Source organism: Pleurodeles waltl, chromosome 1_2 (genome assembly GCF_031143425.1).
Source record: "Pleurodeles waltl isolate 20211129_DDA chromosome 1_2, aPleWal1.hap1.20221129, whole genome shotgun sequence".
Classification (NCBI taxonomy): Eukaryota; Metazoa; Chordata; class Amphibia; order Caudata; family Salamandridae; genus Pleurodeles; species Pleurodeles waltl.
In genome coordinates, this window is record NC_090437.1 from 184,371,239 (window position 1) to 184,388,240 (window position 17,002).

The window sequence follows — 17,002 nt, forward strand, 5'->3', positions numbered from 1 at the left end:
CTGCACTCACTGCAGCGATTCCTAGACTTCCCTGAACCCTCCACCCTATAGCTGGTAATACTAACCACCTGATCATAGGGGTGAAAATCTGGTTATATCCACATACCTCAAAAGCGGATACACAATTTACGTTTTGTTTGCATTGTTTAGTTGATTTTTTTAAGTTTGGTCGAACGGACGTTCTCTGTTGGACCCAGTATTGGGGGATGTTCTTTACTACACCAGAAATGTAATTATGTTATTAATGTCCTGCAGTATATGTATAATGACTCACTAATGGAGTGCACTACAGTTTCTACACAATGGCACCTGTTTCTTAATATTTTAAACTACTAACTTGGAACGTCTGGGAACTGGGATCTCCACACAAGAGATACAAAGTACTGGCAAAATTACACAGACGAGGGACACAAATAGTATATCTACAAGAGACTCAACTTTCCTCTCCTTAGATAACGAATCTCCGTACCAAGTGGAGGGGACAACTCTTCGCTAACTCTTATTCAGGCTACACCCAGGGACAGCAATATGGGTAAGGGCGGGAGTACCATTTGATGCACAAGATACAAAAATTGATACGCAGGGACGATATGTCTTTGTCCGAGACTTGTTGAATGGTGCAATGGTAGTTCTGGGTACTATATATGCCCCTAATTCAGGGCAAGATGCTTTTTTGCAATGCTTTTAGTTGCACTGTCCGAATGGTCGCACTTACCATGGCTTATAGGTGGCGATTTTAACACAATGCTAGATATAGACCTGGACTGTTCCCACCCTCGCCTCCCAGGCACAAGTTTCATCAAACAAGCCCGGGCATTGCAAGACTGGGTAACCCACTAGTCTATGGTGGATGTGTTGAGAACACACAATGATGGAATGGAATAGTATTCTCTTTTTTCGCTGCTACATAACTTACATACTTGACTGGATCTAAACTTTAGCCCAATGCTCATGTTGGAGAAATTCTCTGAAATAACTTATTTAAGCAAAATATTGTCGGACCACAACCCGTTAGAGGTAACTTTATCCTGGGGCAGAGTGCCATCCCCGAATCCCACTTGCCGAACGCAGTCTACCCTTCTAGACGACACACTGTTCCGAGACACCTTGGGCACCGCAATAGATAATTACTTTAACAAAAATTAGGGCGCAGCCACGACATCTGTACTAGAATGAGAAGCATTTAAAGTTGTAATACGTGGGACTTCTATAGCCACAACTGTGGGCACACAATTAAAACACAATGAATCCCAAATGGGGGGATTTGAGAGGGATACTGCACAGAACCGTGATGACCACAAACTTCTAAAGGAGCTCAGAATCCGTTACTCTGAAGCTCTAAAACACCCAAGGCTGATCGACAATACAGCGTATATGCAGAAACTACATACTCAAGGTGATAAAGCAGAGATACTACGTGCCAGTATGATAAGGCCTTTGAATTTCCCCCACACTGATTCGTGAATATTATAATAACTTATACAAGACTAGCCCTACTACCCACACAGAAGATGTTGACGATTTCCTGAAAGACCATAGACTCCCTTGAATATCGGAAGCGGAGCGAAGGACCCTGGAAGCTCCTTTGTCATCAGAGGAGTTACGGGAGGCCATCACAAACATGGCTCGTAATAAAAAAAAGGGACTGATCGATTGCCTATTGAATTTTAGGCCACATTCGCTACACGCTTAATTGCCTGATTGGAGACACTGTACAAGGAGTCCCTAGAAGCGGGGACGCTACCACCAACTACAAGCCAAGCATTAGTTACCTCCCTAATCAAATACCATCGAACGCCAGATGACCTATCATCGTATAGAACACTCTCCATTTTAGCAACAGATAATAAAATACTCAGTAGACTAATGGCACAGTGATTGCTCCCAGTTTTAACAAATAAAGATCAATGTGGCTTTATACCCCTTAGAAACACCTCATAAATATATGTAGATTATACCAAGGTATAGAACAGGCGGAGGGTACATTCCTCAATGCAGGATGTCTCTCCATAGATTTACAACAGGCATTTGGCTGCCCTCGACTGGGAATATATGTTCACAGTACTACGCAACTTTGAGATTCCTCTCAAATTTACACGCTGGATTAAAGTACTTTATACAAATCCAACAGCCCGGACCAAAACAGGAGCTTGTGTTTCCCCACCATGCATAATAGACTGCGGCACGCATAAGGGATGCCCATTTGTCCCCTCTGCTATTTGTACTGGTAATGGAGCTCTTTGCCCAAAAGAGACAGTGGAATGAAGTATCCCTAGTAGACCCACCCCACACACAATATCATTATATGCAGATTATAAATGTATGTATATACAAGACCTTACATCTGTTTCTGGCAGTCTTTCAGGCGTAAGTGTAAATCATACTAAATCCCATGGGCTCTTTTTTGCAAGCACTGATTTATCTAGTGATATCCGCCTGGTGTAGATACTGTCCCAGTAGCCCATGACACATTCAGATGCTTAGGCATATGTATATACCGAACTGCGGCAGATCTCTTAAAACTGTAATCTACCTAGAGCCATAACTGTATTAAGATCCCAGGTAAAATTCTGGAATACCCTGCCCCTCTCAATACCAGGTAAACTGGCCATCTCAAAAGTAGTCAGGGTTCCAAAATTACTATATCACTTTGTGAACGTACCAAAAGTCATCCCACGCTCAGTGTTTCAAACACTGGACTCCCTTTTGATTGATCTTATCTGGGAAACTGGACGCTGCCTGGGTCAGCCTCTCCAAATTGCATCTGCCACCAGAAGAGGGCGGTCTGGGAGCATCCAACTTTCAATCTTACTGCATAGCAGCCCGGATGCAGTGGCTCTCTTACTGGTTGGCAGTGTTTCAACTACAGGAAATAAGACATACGGTATCCACGCTACATACAGGGGCGCCTACATGCATTACTACTTCCAAGTGCTCCAAAAACTCACAAAATACCCCTATTATTAGGTAATGCCTTACAGTATTGGAAGAAAGCCTGCAAACTCACCCGACATATACCGCCCTACTCTCCTAATATCTCTATGTGGCATCAATACACATTGTGGCCCTCACAAATGACATATTGGTGCCCTGGACAGAAACTGGAGTCTCCTCCTGAGCGGGTTTGTTCGAAAATGGGACATTGATTCCTCAAAGACTTTGTGCAGCTTCATGACTTACCAGGGTCCTCGTTCCTAATACATGCAAATATATTAAATTATATAAGAAGGCATTGGTTGCCAACATGAGATGTTCCAGCCACTCATGAACTAGTACGAGTGGTGCACGAAATAGGCACGGGACGACACTTGGTCAAATGACTGTATAGAGACCTACACTCCTATCTGCAGGTATCGCCGACACTACGGGAAGATTTGGAAATTGGGAAACAGATATTTGGTACCCATTACGTGATAAAGAATGGCAGTCCCTGTTATGTATCCCAGCAGGATACTTCGGAACACAAGGTTTAAATTTATCCAATTCTTTATTTACCATAAAGCGTTATCTCATTCCTGCTAAAATACACTGTACTTACTGGAGGCCACATCTTTATACCAGAGGTGCCAGACATAAGAGGTGAACCTCTTTACATGTGTTACAGACTTGCCCCACCATGTTCAACTATTGAACATAAGTATCTAGCTCTCTTAGGGCCTCAACAGACAAGCAATCTTGGGACACAGCAGAACATTGTATACTAGGATTATATTCAAAACCCAAGAAGCAATGTTTTATTGCTTTATCACTTATATTGGCCAAATGACAAATCACAAAGCAATGGAATTAATCCACCCCACCACTTGTCTTAAACTGGCAAGAAGAAATTTTAAAAGGGGGCGCTGCTGAAGAATTAGTGCTTCGTTGAGAAGAATATAGAGCATTATGCAAGAAATCGATATCCATGACTCGGGACGCCCTCCTATAACAATTTTTAGTGCAAACAGACAATTCTGGTTGAATGTTCCACACTACTTTCATACCCTACAATAACGTGTATGGTATCCTCTCACTATAACCATAGGAATCAGCCAACACACTAATTTCAGTGCAGGACAAACTTTAAATATTATCCTTTTTTTCTCTATGTGTTCTATGACTAATGCAACTGTAATAAAGACTACAAGCAGATATGGTGCACTGTTGGAGAGGTTGTAGTGGGGTATTGTTTACTTAGTAACTCGACTTCTTCTGTAATGTTAAACTGAATGTCACACGAACTTTAACACCAGCAATAACTGTACTGATAGCTCTATATCGCTAGAGGAAACCTTGTGACAAGTGCATATAGAGTAATGGTATTCACTGATATAAATATAACACCAGATGTAAGTGACGCAAAGATGTGGTGTTATTGTAAACTTACCGTTAAAACACAATAAAATAGGTATGAAAAACCGTCATTGCAAAACAAGATGAAGTCTATTAATATACAGATTTGTAATGGCTGGGGACGCGTGGTATGGACGATGTTCAATGGAATGAATGGTGAGTCTGGATAAGAGTTGTTGTATTATTCAGATTTAATATTAGATTTTTGAATTCAAGTTTTTGTTAATATGACATTTTTAAGCTATACGTAAATAAATGTAATCTGTTGTGAGAATAGGCATGTATAGTGATCTTTGTTTCATGACCAGTGAAAGGCTTTGTTAAAAGATTAAAAGATTATTGAACACATAATATGGAGAAAGTCAGATGAAATAGGCAAATGTGGACATTAGCACTAAAGACATTTAAAATAATCAGCAACTGCACATGACCCTCAAGGAAGGCTGACAAAAATGCAAGTCTCTAGGGTGCGGTTAGCCGTTATTAGGTTATAAATATGTGTCCACGGGACATAAAAAAGGGGAATTAGAAGGCAGCAGAAGCATACAGGTTAGGACCAAACAGAGCACGTGGTTGGAGGTAATTGTAGCAGTTCACAAAGGCTTCGATACAACAACTGAGGACCAGGTAAGAGTTTCAGCAAACAGGACGTCTTCTCCTTGCTTACTAGTTAATAGCACACCATGCCCTTTAAAGTTGACAACATTCCCTTTTTTCGACATCCAGAGTAATGAAGTCGTTTTACCTGCACAGAGAGTTGCATTTCAGTGCTCCAGGGCCAAAATTACTTCCCACATAGGAGAGTCGGTCCGTTTCTGCAACCTGAAAGAAAGAATTGCTACGTAAATTATAACTCTTATTGCTCAGCTGGTCCTCTTTGAACCAAGATAAGAAATCAAAACACCATGTCAAAAGTCATCTTGTAGTTTTATTCATAAAGATAATCTGTAGAATATTGTTGTAAACTGCCTGGCAACATAAATGGTGAGAGCAAATATCGTGTGAAATACCTGACAAATAAAGCCTGATTTTTAAAAATACTAAACAAATACGTCAAACATTTTGCAGAGACGATACCTCTAGGAGGCTACACTGTATTTCAAATAGCTAGTGTTTAGTATCACACGGTTCCCCTGAGCCTCTGCCTGAGCAAAATAACAGCTTGATAACTAGGAATCTGAAATAGTAGTTAATCCAATAGAGGTGCGCTTTGAAAAAGTTAGTTGTTACTGGTGTAAATTTGTGGGTGGGCTGTGAGGGTATACATGATAGATGATCTATTTAATAATGCAATGGGTACAAGAAGATTAGCATCAGAATAGGTTCAAATGAGGTGGTCAGATTTATATTTAATTAATATTCTATACAGTTTTCGTAGAAGTATAACCTTAAAGAAAAATGTAAATGACAACTATAAAACTGTTACGTAGACGTTTTGTATATGTTTATCAGTTATTCAAACGTAATTTCTAGCATTGAGTTCCCACAATGTTTATAATGTAAAAGTACAGCATATCTCTCTGAGAGCCTATCACACATTGTCGTATTATTTCTTATAATTCATGCCTCTTCAATACAATTACCTTGCTGCAGGTAGGCTACCAAAAACGATCAAACTTAATTGAAACAACTCAAATGCATGGCCGGGGATAGTATCAGTCACAGAGGAGATGGGAAGTAATGAGGGCAATGAGTAGCTTGTGGTGGCATGTAGAGTGCCACTGCCTTCTCAAAACAGAGTATGGCTAGCCCCAAGTCTTTTTCCGTTTCCTCTGCAGTGAAAAGCTTTTCAGTAATTGTAAACCACTTTGGGTCTCACTATTTACTCATCGTGGTGTGATACAATTATGCTGAGTGCTAAGCACTGAAGATACCTTCTTTGGAAAGGATGCCCACTATCTATTTTAATCACCTGTGGGATTTCATGGATGACAAAAAGTAATCTATTTGGCGATCACTATTTTGATTGAGATGGTATGGATGGCCGTATATTTGTATGTGAAAGTGATGCCAACCCTCTCAGGACTGTAATAGTCTCCCTCTTTGACAACATTCGTATTTGTCAGGAAGATCAGGGTTTCATTGGCATAAGCTACTGGTACAGCCCGTATTTGCTCAATTTATCATGCAGAAGTAATACTGACATGCCACAGACGTTGGTATCCGTGAAACGTTCAGTTCCTTTTCCTTGGATCAAAATAGACTGATTTGGGGTGCTTTGGTGGCCTGAAATGGCTTTCAATTTTGGTGTGTACATTACCATTATGTGTGACTATTGTGCATGTTTTCCAGGGGTTCAGTCTGTGCTGGTGGAGTTGGGACGAAACATCCACTGCATGCCACCCTACCTGGGAATGGGGGTAAATGTTTGATTTGTTCGGCATTCCGTCCATCATCTGTTCTTTTTGCATTTGTCACCCTAAGTTAGAAGGGTATGCCCAGACGTGGGTCCCGTGCTCACTAGGTCATTAGATTCAAGCTTGCCTGTCTAATGAGGGGGGATACCCCAAAACGGTCCTAGGATGCTCGTTTTCGGTCCCAGGAGGACCTAGCTGGCAGTTCAGGCTGGACTGTTCCCACGGGGAGAAGGGTCAAGACTGATTTGCATATGACTGGGTCCAAACTGGAATGGTATGACTGCAAAAAACGATGGAATAAACCCAGATCTGTAACTGAGGTGAAATGTTTGATTTGTTCAGCTTTCTGTTCACCATCTGTTCGTTTTTCATATATTTTTAACAAGGCACTGCTCAGCCTTAGCTGTAGTTTCAATTTGCCAATTTGTTCATTTAATCACACTGAGTGAGATACCCATGCCAATAAGTACCATTCCTTAGATGTTGACTTTCCACATAAAGGGTGACCTGCATCCTTCTTGTTCATCCCCGGTGAAGTTCTCTGACTTCTGGCTGGAGTTTCCCCAAACAGTTCTCTTTATGGCCAACACTGCACTCAAGGATTCACTTGATTGCAGTTATCTTCTTTTATTTTTATTAAGTGCAGGGCCTGGGAGCGCTCAGGGCCTGTTGTGCCATTGTTATGGGTGTTATCGTCCCCTTTTAAATGGACCAACTTTACTTATTTGTTCAGTACATAATGGTCCCCTCAGTTACGTCTGCTCGCATATAAAATTAATTTGGACTTGAATGCTGCTTCATAAAATTAAAGTTCTTATGAGCATTTTATGTTTCTGCTAGAACCACCACAAATAGCTTTTCTGTAATGTAAAAGTCTATGCTTTCATTGTCCGAAGTTATTTGCCCTGCTTCCCCACTCCTTGTCAGGTCTGCTTCCGAGCCTGGGCTGGTGCTTGGATTCAGCAGGCAATTAACAATAGAATATTGTGCCAGACAATTTTTTTGGAATCTCAAGCATTTCTTATTTTCAAAAGCATTACTGCATCAATTTAGGGAGACCCTTTTGACTTGTCCACTGGAGTTGTTGATGTCATGAATAAGTTACTAAATCCATATTTCAATAACATAGGTGCTACTCCTGGCGCGCCCCACCTGATAACCAATCACAGTGCAATTAATCATCTTTTCCAATATATCTTTTTAGCTCTCCTAATTTGCAGGTGAATCTAGCCTACCTTAAATACACCCGACAAACAAGATACTCAGAAGTAAGCTAAAGAGACTGAGAACATATTTTATATACTTGCAATAATATGTAAGGTCGTTTTCTATTTGCTTAAATCACCAGTAATACCTCTATAAATACTGCATATTGACAATAATTGAAACAAACTGTCTTGTTATATTTATATGTTGACTCTTCCTCATTTAACCTAAATGTTCAAGTAAGTGTACCCTCGTTTTTGTATAAGCACAATCTGGTTTTGACGTTGGCAGAGCCAAGCAGAGATCTGCATATTTTATGGAGTGAGCTTTTCTACCGTACCCTACTGTGTCCATCCCAGGGTGGTTTCATATACTCAAAGGAAGAGCCCTGCACCTGCTTATTATTGTATAGCTTGGATTGGATCGTGTGTTCTTTCCTCTGCTTTTTACACCGTAGAAAATTATATAACAACATTGAGGAATGTATAGAATGTAGCTTTATGTGCTCAAAATGATTAGACGGAGGAAAGCTGGTTCGTTGAAATTGCATATTACACTTAGAATACTGTTCTGGCTCGTTTGCTGATTTTTAAATTAAACGATTTAGAAATCAAAGACCTTTCCAGAGTGTCAGTTTTCCTTCACAAGATGAAGAGGTTACCAGTGCAGGGCACACATCACTTACCAAAATTCTCTGGTGCTTCTTTCGGGGATTAGCTTCATCTTTATTCTTGTACAACGTGAAGTCCACAGTTCTGGAACTCTGGAGTGTCCCATTTGAAAACTGAGCTGCAGTAAATAGATAATATAACGTGAGGAACTACTGGTGTGAGCTGAGATTTGCATGAAACTGATTGGACTTTTTATGATTTGTAAACTCCACTGGTCTATTACCTGTGTCATACGCAGTAACAGATTTACAGATCTGTCTGATGCACTTTACCTTTAGGAAACCATGGTACTTAGGAAGCTGTAACCCATATTTCTCATTGTATTTGGCTGTTTCCTTCTTCATAGATGATTTCATCCATCCCCTTGCCATTGTGCCAGGCTATAGTTCATAACTTCTAAGTGGGTGTATTGACCTAGCACAGCCACAGAGGGATTAGGTGACATTTTGGACTTCAAATAAGGAGCCGAAATGCATTGGCTGAGGAGTGGGAAACTGTTTCTGTCAACGGAGAGTGGCAATAAGCATATTTCTTCTGTACTATGCCTGGACTAAGTTTATTACAAACAACAATGTGAAGTAGAGTCCTTGCTTGTGTTCTTTTATGACTTTATCTGCTTTAAGAACTACACTGCCATAGAAACAAAATAGGTGTCTATGTGGGACACGCTGGCCACCAGGAGCTAGGCACACTGATTATAGTGAGAAGACCTGTGACATTGATAAACGTCCTTACGCTAGTTATGTGCAGCTTTCTGGAATTTTGGATCACATAGAATCCCTCCACAGACTTCTGGGTAAGTTCCCAAAAATAAACTGTGCCATTAAAATAAAACTAGCACTTTTTCTAAAATATAAAAATAATAAAAGAAATGTGACCTTGATTAAGAACATGAATCACATAATACATACGAAAGTAGCTGACATTGCAAATGTTTTCGGGGACTACTGCACCACATTATTTACTCCCTTGATAAGTAGTAACATTAAGGACTGTTTGACATTTCCTATAAGGCACGAATCTTTCAAATATCTCAGAGGCAAGTAAAAAGCAACTAGAAGAACCAATAAAAGGGGAAATAAAAAAGGCTATTAGGTTCCTAAACCTGGGCAGATCACCAAGTCCAGATGGTTTTAGGGCCAGTTTATACAAACAATGTAGTCAAGGGGTAACCAACCCCTTACCAATTATTTTGACCTTTATGCCGTGTTAGGCGTTGTTAAAGGCATATTTGCAGTAATCGCTATTGTTGTAAAAATTATAGACTTATACCTTTAATTAACATTGAATGTACATTACATGCCGAAATTCTTGCCAGCAGATTGGAATCACTTTTACAAAACCTAATTCATCTTAACCAGACGGGCTTCACGAAGGGAAGTTTTTCCAGTGACAACATCCGCAACTTTTGACAGTTGTAACAACAGCCTTCGATGCAGAAAAAGGCATTTGATCAAGTTGAATGGCGATTCTTACAGCTATCCTACATGTTTGTAGAACAACTGTTCTATACGATTAAGTCCCACAATGCTACTGCAACCTCTAAGCAAACGAGTTCCTACCCAATGCTTTCACGCCAGACCAAGAGATGAGACAGGGATGCAGATGCCTCTTATCACCCTTGATCTTCCTCTTGACATCTGAACCTTTACTACAGTCCCTTAGCAATCTCTACATTCTACTGTATTACATCATTTATATAACGCTACGCTACACTCTGTAGGGTATGTGGTTGGAAAGATGCTGTGTTTGTTTTGATCCTATGTGGTACATGTTTCTATGTCGTGGGTCAAGACCACCAAGGTGCAGTTATCATGTTATGGGACATAGCACCTAGCAGTGTGTTGGGTGATGAGGTGTGGGAAACAGACACATTTTATGGTTTTCAGTATGCTGGTAGCTTTTTAGAGCTCTGCAGGTCCCTCCTAGGTATTTACTACGATATAGTCTTCTTAACTGTCAACAGTACTGTGTTGCCCAATCAGAAAATTTGCACATAGTAGCTGTCCTGAGCTGGCACATATGGAGGGCGGGAGAAGAAAGATCTGTTGAGTTGGGCATTTTTATTATCGTCTCATATCTGAGTGTCTGTGAGATGTAAAGAAGTGGTCAGATTGTATAGATATTTGGGACTTGCAGTGGTGGACTACATTAAAGTCCCACATCCAGCAAAGTTTGACAGATCTCTCCAGTCATTCCATGCCTGTTCATTTGGTGATGGACAACTCTTATAACGCAGTACTGTGGAATTTAAGAAAATATCTTCTTGTCCATGGGACGGAAACCTTCATAAATCTATTTGTCCTGTATAAAAATCCACTTGTCCCTTGGGTGCCATATAGTGTAGCAACAAATAATGGCAGCAATCTGATGATATAAGAGCTCTTATAACAGACGCTCTGATTATGTCAGGCTGATAATTTAGAAAGATTTGAATACTAGCAAATTCCATATTTTGCCTCCCTTCTGCAGATCTACATATTGGGGCTGGAGGTAGCTGTAAGCAATAGCTCCAAGGGTGGAGTGCCCTTCTGAGTCTGTGCAAACCTACTAACGTGCATGTTTTAGGGTTTTCAACAGCTCTTCTCTAATCTTTTCCCACACTGAGAAAGGTTGAAAATTTACTCCTGACAACGGCAGAAGTAAAATTTCTTCCAGGTCTGGGAAACATGTGGTTGGAGGCAAAGTGAACTTGTAAACACTCAACAGATTTTCACAGGAGCAAAACTATTTGTTCATATTTGCGCATGCTAAAATGCAGTTCACAAATATTTTTTAGGAGTATGATTTCCTGGCCTACTTAAGGAAATTCATGCAAATTCATGAAAGCTGTAAATCTGTATTAATGCAAGAACATATAGCATGGGTGCACTTTTGGCACTTTCTTTAACAATTGGGCCCCTAACTAGGTCTGGCGATAACCAAGACCTTTTATTTTTTATTAAAATGATCTCTCTCTCTCTTTTGGCTGGCTTCACTGTGACAGCATTCTGCTGTTTTACAAGGAATATATTGTCACACAAAGTAGTTTTGTTTGATACCAGGAACTACTATGGCAATGTGGGCTTTTTGTGACAGAAGAAAAAACTACTGGCTGCCTAGGAAGAACATGCTTTTAAACAGCACTACGCCCATCGAATAAATACCAGGTAGAAAAAGGAGCACAGTCAAGACCAAGCGAGTACCCAGAAAATTAAAATACCCCCCCTTGGAATCAAAGTTCTTATGCCACCAAGCAAGCAAAGAAAGTCATTACAACTCTCCACAGAAGAGCTCTTTTCTCTTCCATCCAAGCATCTATCCATTCATCATTTCATTCACCCACTGATATCTACTATTTAACCTTTACATTATCATATATTTATTCTTTCATCCATCAGCCTTTCACTATTCTGTTCGTCCATCCACCCATCCATCTCGCAACCTACCCATCTGTCTCCTAACCTATCCATCCATCCATCCATTTCAGCCATCCGTCCATCCACCCATCAATCCTTCTATTCATCTATCCACTCACCCTTTCACTCCATCCATCTATCCAACTTCCCTTTCACTCATCCACCCATCCATTCTTCCATCCATCCATCCATCCTTTCTTCCACTTATCCATCCATATACCCTTTCACCACTCCATCCTTTCACTCACGAATCCATCAACCCTGTAATCCACCCATCAGTCTGTTCACCCTTTCCTTCATCAATACATCCATTGTCCCTCCGCCGTCCCTTTCACTCATCCATCCTTGCACCCATCATTTCACTCTTTCATCCATCCATCCATCTAGCCAACCACACTTACACTCACTCATCAATTCACACTTTCACCCACACATTGTAATTGTATTTATATAGTGCTTACTACCCCTGACCGGAACCGGAAATGTTAGTGGTGGATTAGTATAAGGAAATATGAGTACAGAATTAGTATGAATTGATTGGAGCAGAGGATATGTGAGTTTGTTTGTAGGTTCAAATAGAATAATGGAGAGCTAGAGGAGGGAAGAATTCAGACATGTATGTTAATTGGGAGTTTATAGTGATAGGGTGAGGATTGGGATGAGTAAAGGAGAGTTGGAGGATGGAGGAGTTTGGAAAAGGGGATTAGAGAGATCATAGTAGAAGAAGGGGTTTGGATGAGACGAAGGTGAGATAAGTGAGGGAGAATTTTGTAGGGTTGTTTGGGAGATCATAATAGTACACTGAGCAGTACATTAGTGAAGAGCTTGCACAGGGTGGTTTTGGAGATCATAGTAGTAGAATGGGTATGGGATGAGTCAGATAGTGGGGAGGGAGGATAGATTGATAGAGGTGTAGGGTGATGGGGAGACAGTGTAAAGATGATGAAAGAGAGTTTATATTTTTTCTTACTCTTCTACAGTAGGACTAAAATAATAAATAAATAGGTACGTAAATACAAAGTAAGGGAATATACGTGTAAGGAATATAATAATGGATATAATATTTTGAGATTTAAAGTTGTGTTGTATAAACACAGACTTTAAAGATGAGCAATATTTGAGGGTAATTTATTTGTGTACTTTTCTAACATTATTTTGTCTTTTCCCAATTTTCAATAGCAAAATGCTTGCTGATAAAATAGTTAAGATAACATTTGCTCATTGTCATAGCTAAAACAAAAGCAGGGATTCATAATTATCTCATCTAACAACTTATCTAGCAACTATGCAATGACCTACGAACATGTTAAGCATAGGATAAACTGCACATATATGTATACAAAAACATACATTGTAGACCTACTTGCATATACATATATGCACACACACACACACATATATATATATATATTTATACACACACACACACATCTAACCGTGAGTAAATATACATTTGTTAAACAAGCTTAAAGAGTATGTACATATTTTATTATTACGAAATAGTAATTATATATATTTCTTAAAGAAATACACATATCTAGATATATACACATAATCATATTATAAATGTTTACCAACACAGGCATATGCAGTCCACTGCTGTTTGGATATGGTGGTTATGAAGGAAAGAGCCAATTCGTGAGTAGTCTTCTGAAGACAAGATAGTTATCTGTGGATCGTATATTTGGGGGTAATGAATTCCATAGTTTGGCCACTTGAACAGAGAAGGATGTACCACCTATAGTCTTTTTCATGTATGGTGGTGTTTTAAGGTGGAGTGCCAATCTTGAGCTGAGGTTTCTTTGTTGAATATATTTGGCGATTTTATTCCTGATGAAAAGCGGTCCTGTTCCATGTATTGCTTTGTGGGTGATAGAAAGCAGCTTGAAGGTGGATCTTCTGGCAACCGGTAACCAATGTAGTGCCTTCAAGGCAGGGGAGATGTGGACTTGTTGCTTTCCATGGAGTAGTAGTCTGGCATCCGTGGTCTGAATGCGTTGTAGTTTTTTCATAGTAGATCGAGATGATCCATGGTAGACGCCACTAGCGTAATGTAGTTTAGATAGTACAAGAGAGATAGTAGCCTGGGCCTTGTGGGGAAATCAGAGGTGGGGGGAAATGTGTTGTACAGTTTTTAAGGAGATTAAGCTGGATCGTGCTAATTTGTTCACTTCTGGCATTCATTGTTAACTTGGAGCCCATGGTAATTCCAATATTTTTAACTTCCTTAGATACTCGAGGAGGTAGTCCCAGAGCGTCAGGCCAGAGGCACAATGGGTCATAATTTTTCCAGTCGCCACATGTGAGTGTTTCCGTTTTAGAAGCATTCAGTTTGAGATGGCTCCACGTCATCTACTGATCAACAACTCTGAGGCAACTGAAGATTTGTGAGTTTCCAATGTCTTTGGGGCAATCCAATTTAAGGAGTATATGTGTGTCATCTGCATAGCTATATCACAGGAGTTTAAATTAAATTGATCAATTCTGGTAATGACATCACATAGATGTTGAAAAAGGATATGTGGGATGATTGATCCTTGAGGGACCCTTGCTTTTGTGAAGTAGGGTTTGGATGAGAAAGGGGGAGAATAGATTACATTTGTTCTGTTTTGAAGGCAGGATGTGATCCAGTCAACAGCGGTTCCTTCTATGCCGACTTTGTGATCCAGTCAACAGCAGTTCCTTCTATGCCGGCTTTGTGATCCAGTCAACAGCGGTTCCTACTATGCCGGCTTTGTGGGGGTCTTTGAATTAGGGTATCATGGTCAACAGTGTCATCCACCTATCCTTTAAATCACTCACCCACTCACCCTTTCACAATAATTATGAGAATTTGTCTTCCGAGTTGTAGACAGAAGAAGCCCATTAAGAGTTCCACCCCCACTGCAGCTGCTAAAGTTGAAGGTTCACGATGCCCCTTTCCAAACCTATCCTTTCATCTCCCTACCTATCCATTAACCTCATCCATCCCTCTATCCTTTCACTCAGCCATCCCTCCATCCTCCTTTCCACTCACCTAGCTATCCACCCTTTCACTCATCCATTCATCTTCTCACTCAACTATCCACCCATCAATTTACTCATCCACCCTTCCACCCAGCCATCCTCCCACCGATCTATCCATCCACCCAACCATCCATCCATCCACTCAGCTATCCATTCATCTACTCTTTCACTCAGCCATCAATCCACCTTTTTATTCAGCTATCCATCCCTTCGCTCATCCATTCACTTTCACCCCATCCATCCACCCTTGCACTCATTCATTCATCCATCCTTTTTTGTTCATCCATCTTTACATCCATCCTTTCACTCATTCATCCATGCATCTCTCACCCACCCTTTCACGTTAATTTTGAGCTTTTATCTGCGAACCTGCAGACAGAAAAGGCACATCAAGAATTCCACAGCGGCTGTAGCTGCTACAGAGGCCTTTTCAGTCACAAATGAGGCATGAAAGGCCCAGTGCAAGGACAGGAATAGGGGTGGGCCTGAGGCCTGCATGAAAGCCCCATGGGCAAAGTAAGGAGCTTTAATGCAAGCCCTGGATGAAATAAGATATGAGGGGCCAAGGGGAGCTGGTCAAGGCTGTCAGAGATGGTGGCAGAGAGGGGGGGAGCAGGCACTGGTGAAACATAAGGTATACAGGAAAGGCAATGTGCAAAGGGGGGGGCATGAGTTGCATGAGAAGGGAAAGCAAGTCACTTTACTGTAGGCCCCGGATGCGAGGGTGAGGAAGGAGAATGAGGCCCAAGGGTGGAGTCAGAATAAAAGGCCAGGATCACAGGGCTCAAGTCAGAGCATTGGCCAAGAGGCAGATAAGCCAATCTCTTACACGCCATTGCTGTGGGTGTTCTGGAGCTGCAGAAACTCGATGTTCACCTCGAAATAAATGGAAGGACCAGGGGAGGGCCAGAAAGCATAGGGCCTCTTACCTGACAGTGCTGTGGATGTTCTATGCAGAGCTGCAACTTAAAGTTCTGATCCATCATGTTGTTGTTCTTCTCTGGGGAAATGACAGTGCAGGCCCCAGCTTTTGCATTGGCCCTTTCACTGCCAATAAACTGCTCAGAGCTACTTATTAAGTGGCTGTGACCAACCGGGCTGAATAGCTATGTATCGGAATACAGTAGGTCTTTCTCTACTTGTCCTTCGGGCAAAATAGAAATTAAAACTTACTGCCCTTGTAAGAAATCTAGATGTCTTGGAAGTCGGAAGATACAAATTCCCCACCCCTGATAACGGATATGTCCTATGCAAATTTAAGAGGTATAAGTTATAATTTGTTGCAGAATCTGCATATTATGGCTTTAGAATTATTGTAAGCTGTAACTGTTATGTATACAAGTACGCAACTATACAATGCCATGGCAAACCGTAGGTCACCCTTTGATAGCTTACCTGCATATAGGAAACAGTTTGCTGGTGGAAATGATTGCACTCTGTGGGTTGTAAGTTGAAGATTGTGCCCGAGAGTGAGAATGTTTTGTGGGCCCTGTTGCTGGGATGTGGTGGTAGGGGAGGGGTGCAGTTATCCAGGAAATAGCAGGATGTGCGGGGTGCAAATAGCCAGGAAATAGACATGGTTTCAATGGTCTTCAAAGTGTATATGCTCCTTGGTGCTTCCAATGTTGGCTGGTAGGGAGGTCTAGAGCTTTGCAGCTTGTACTGAGAAAGCAGCGCCTCCTACAGGTTTCATATGGTAAGATGATATGATAAGTGGTGCAAGCCTGGAGCACAGTGTTCGGTTTAGTTTGTATTACTTGAATTTAACTTGCAGGTACAGCGGTCCTTTTCCTTGGGAGGCTCTTTGAACAACACAGAGTGCCTTGAACAATGTCCTACTAGCTACATACTGAGGACAGAAAAAGAAAAAAATGGCCCTCGGTCTCTCTGTGTAGGCGGCAATATGCACAATAGTTAGATGCACAAGCTGTTTTCTCCCATTTTGCAGTTAAGGTCTGTAATGGTAAAACCCCACACCTAAACAGTACATAGAGGCGTTTCGCCTGAAGTGGAAAGATTCTGTCAATTTAAG

General features: G+C 41.0%; 1 protein-coding gene across 1 annotated transcript in view; it reads right to left on the reverse strand.

Annotated features, from left to right (window-relative positions):
• Positions 1 to 17,002, reverse strand: part of POLR1E (RNA polymerase I subunit E) — a 158,776-nt gene that overhangs the window by 125,767 nt on the left and 16,007 nt on the right. The window contains exons 2-3 of the mRNA XM_069237525.1: positions 8,581 to 8,684; positions 5,078 to 5,154 (exon numbers count right to left, since the gene is read on the reverse strand). Coding sequence (XP_069093626.1) covers positions 5,078 to 5,154; positions 8,581 to 8,684 — 181 coding nt within the window. The remainder of the gene's footprint in view (positions 1 to 5,077; positions 5,155 to 8,580; positions 8,685 to 17,002) is intronic.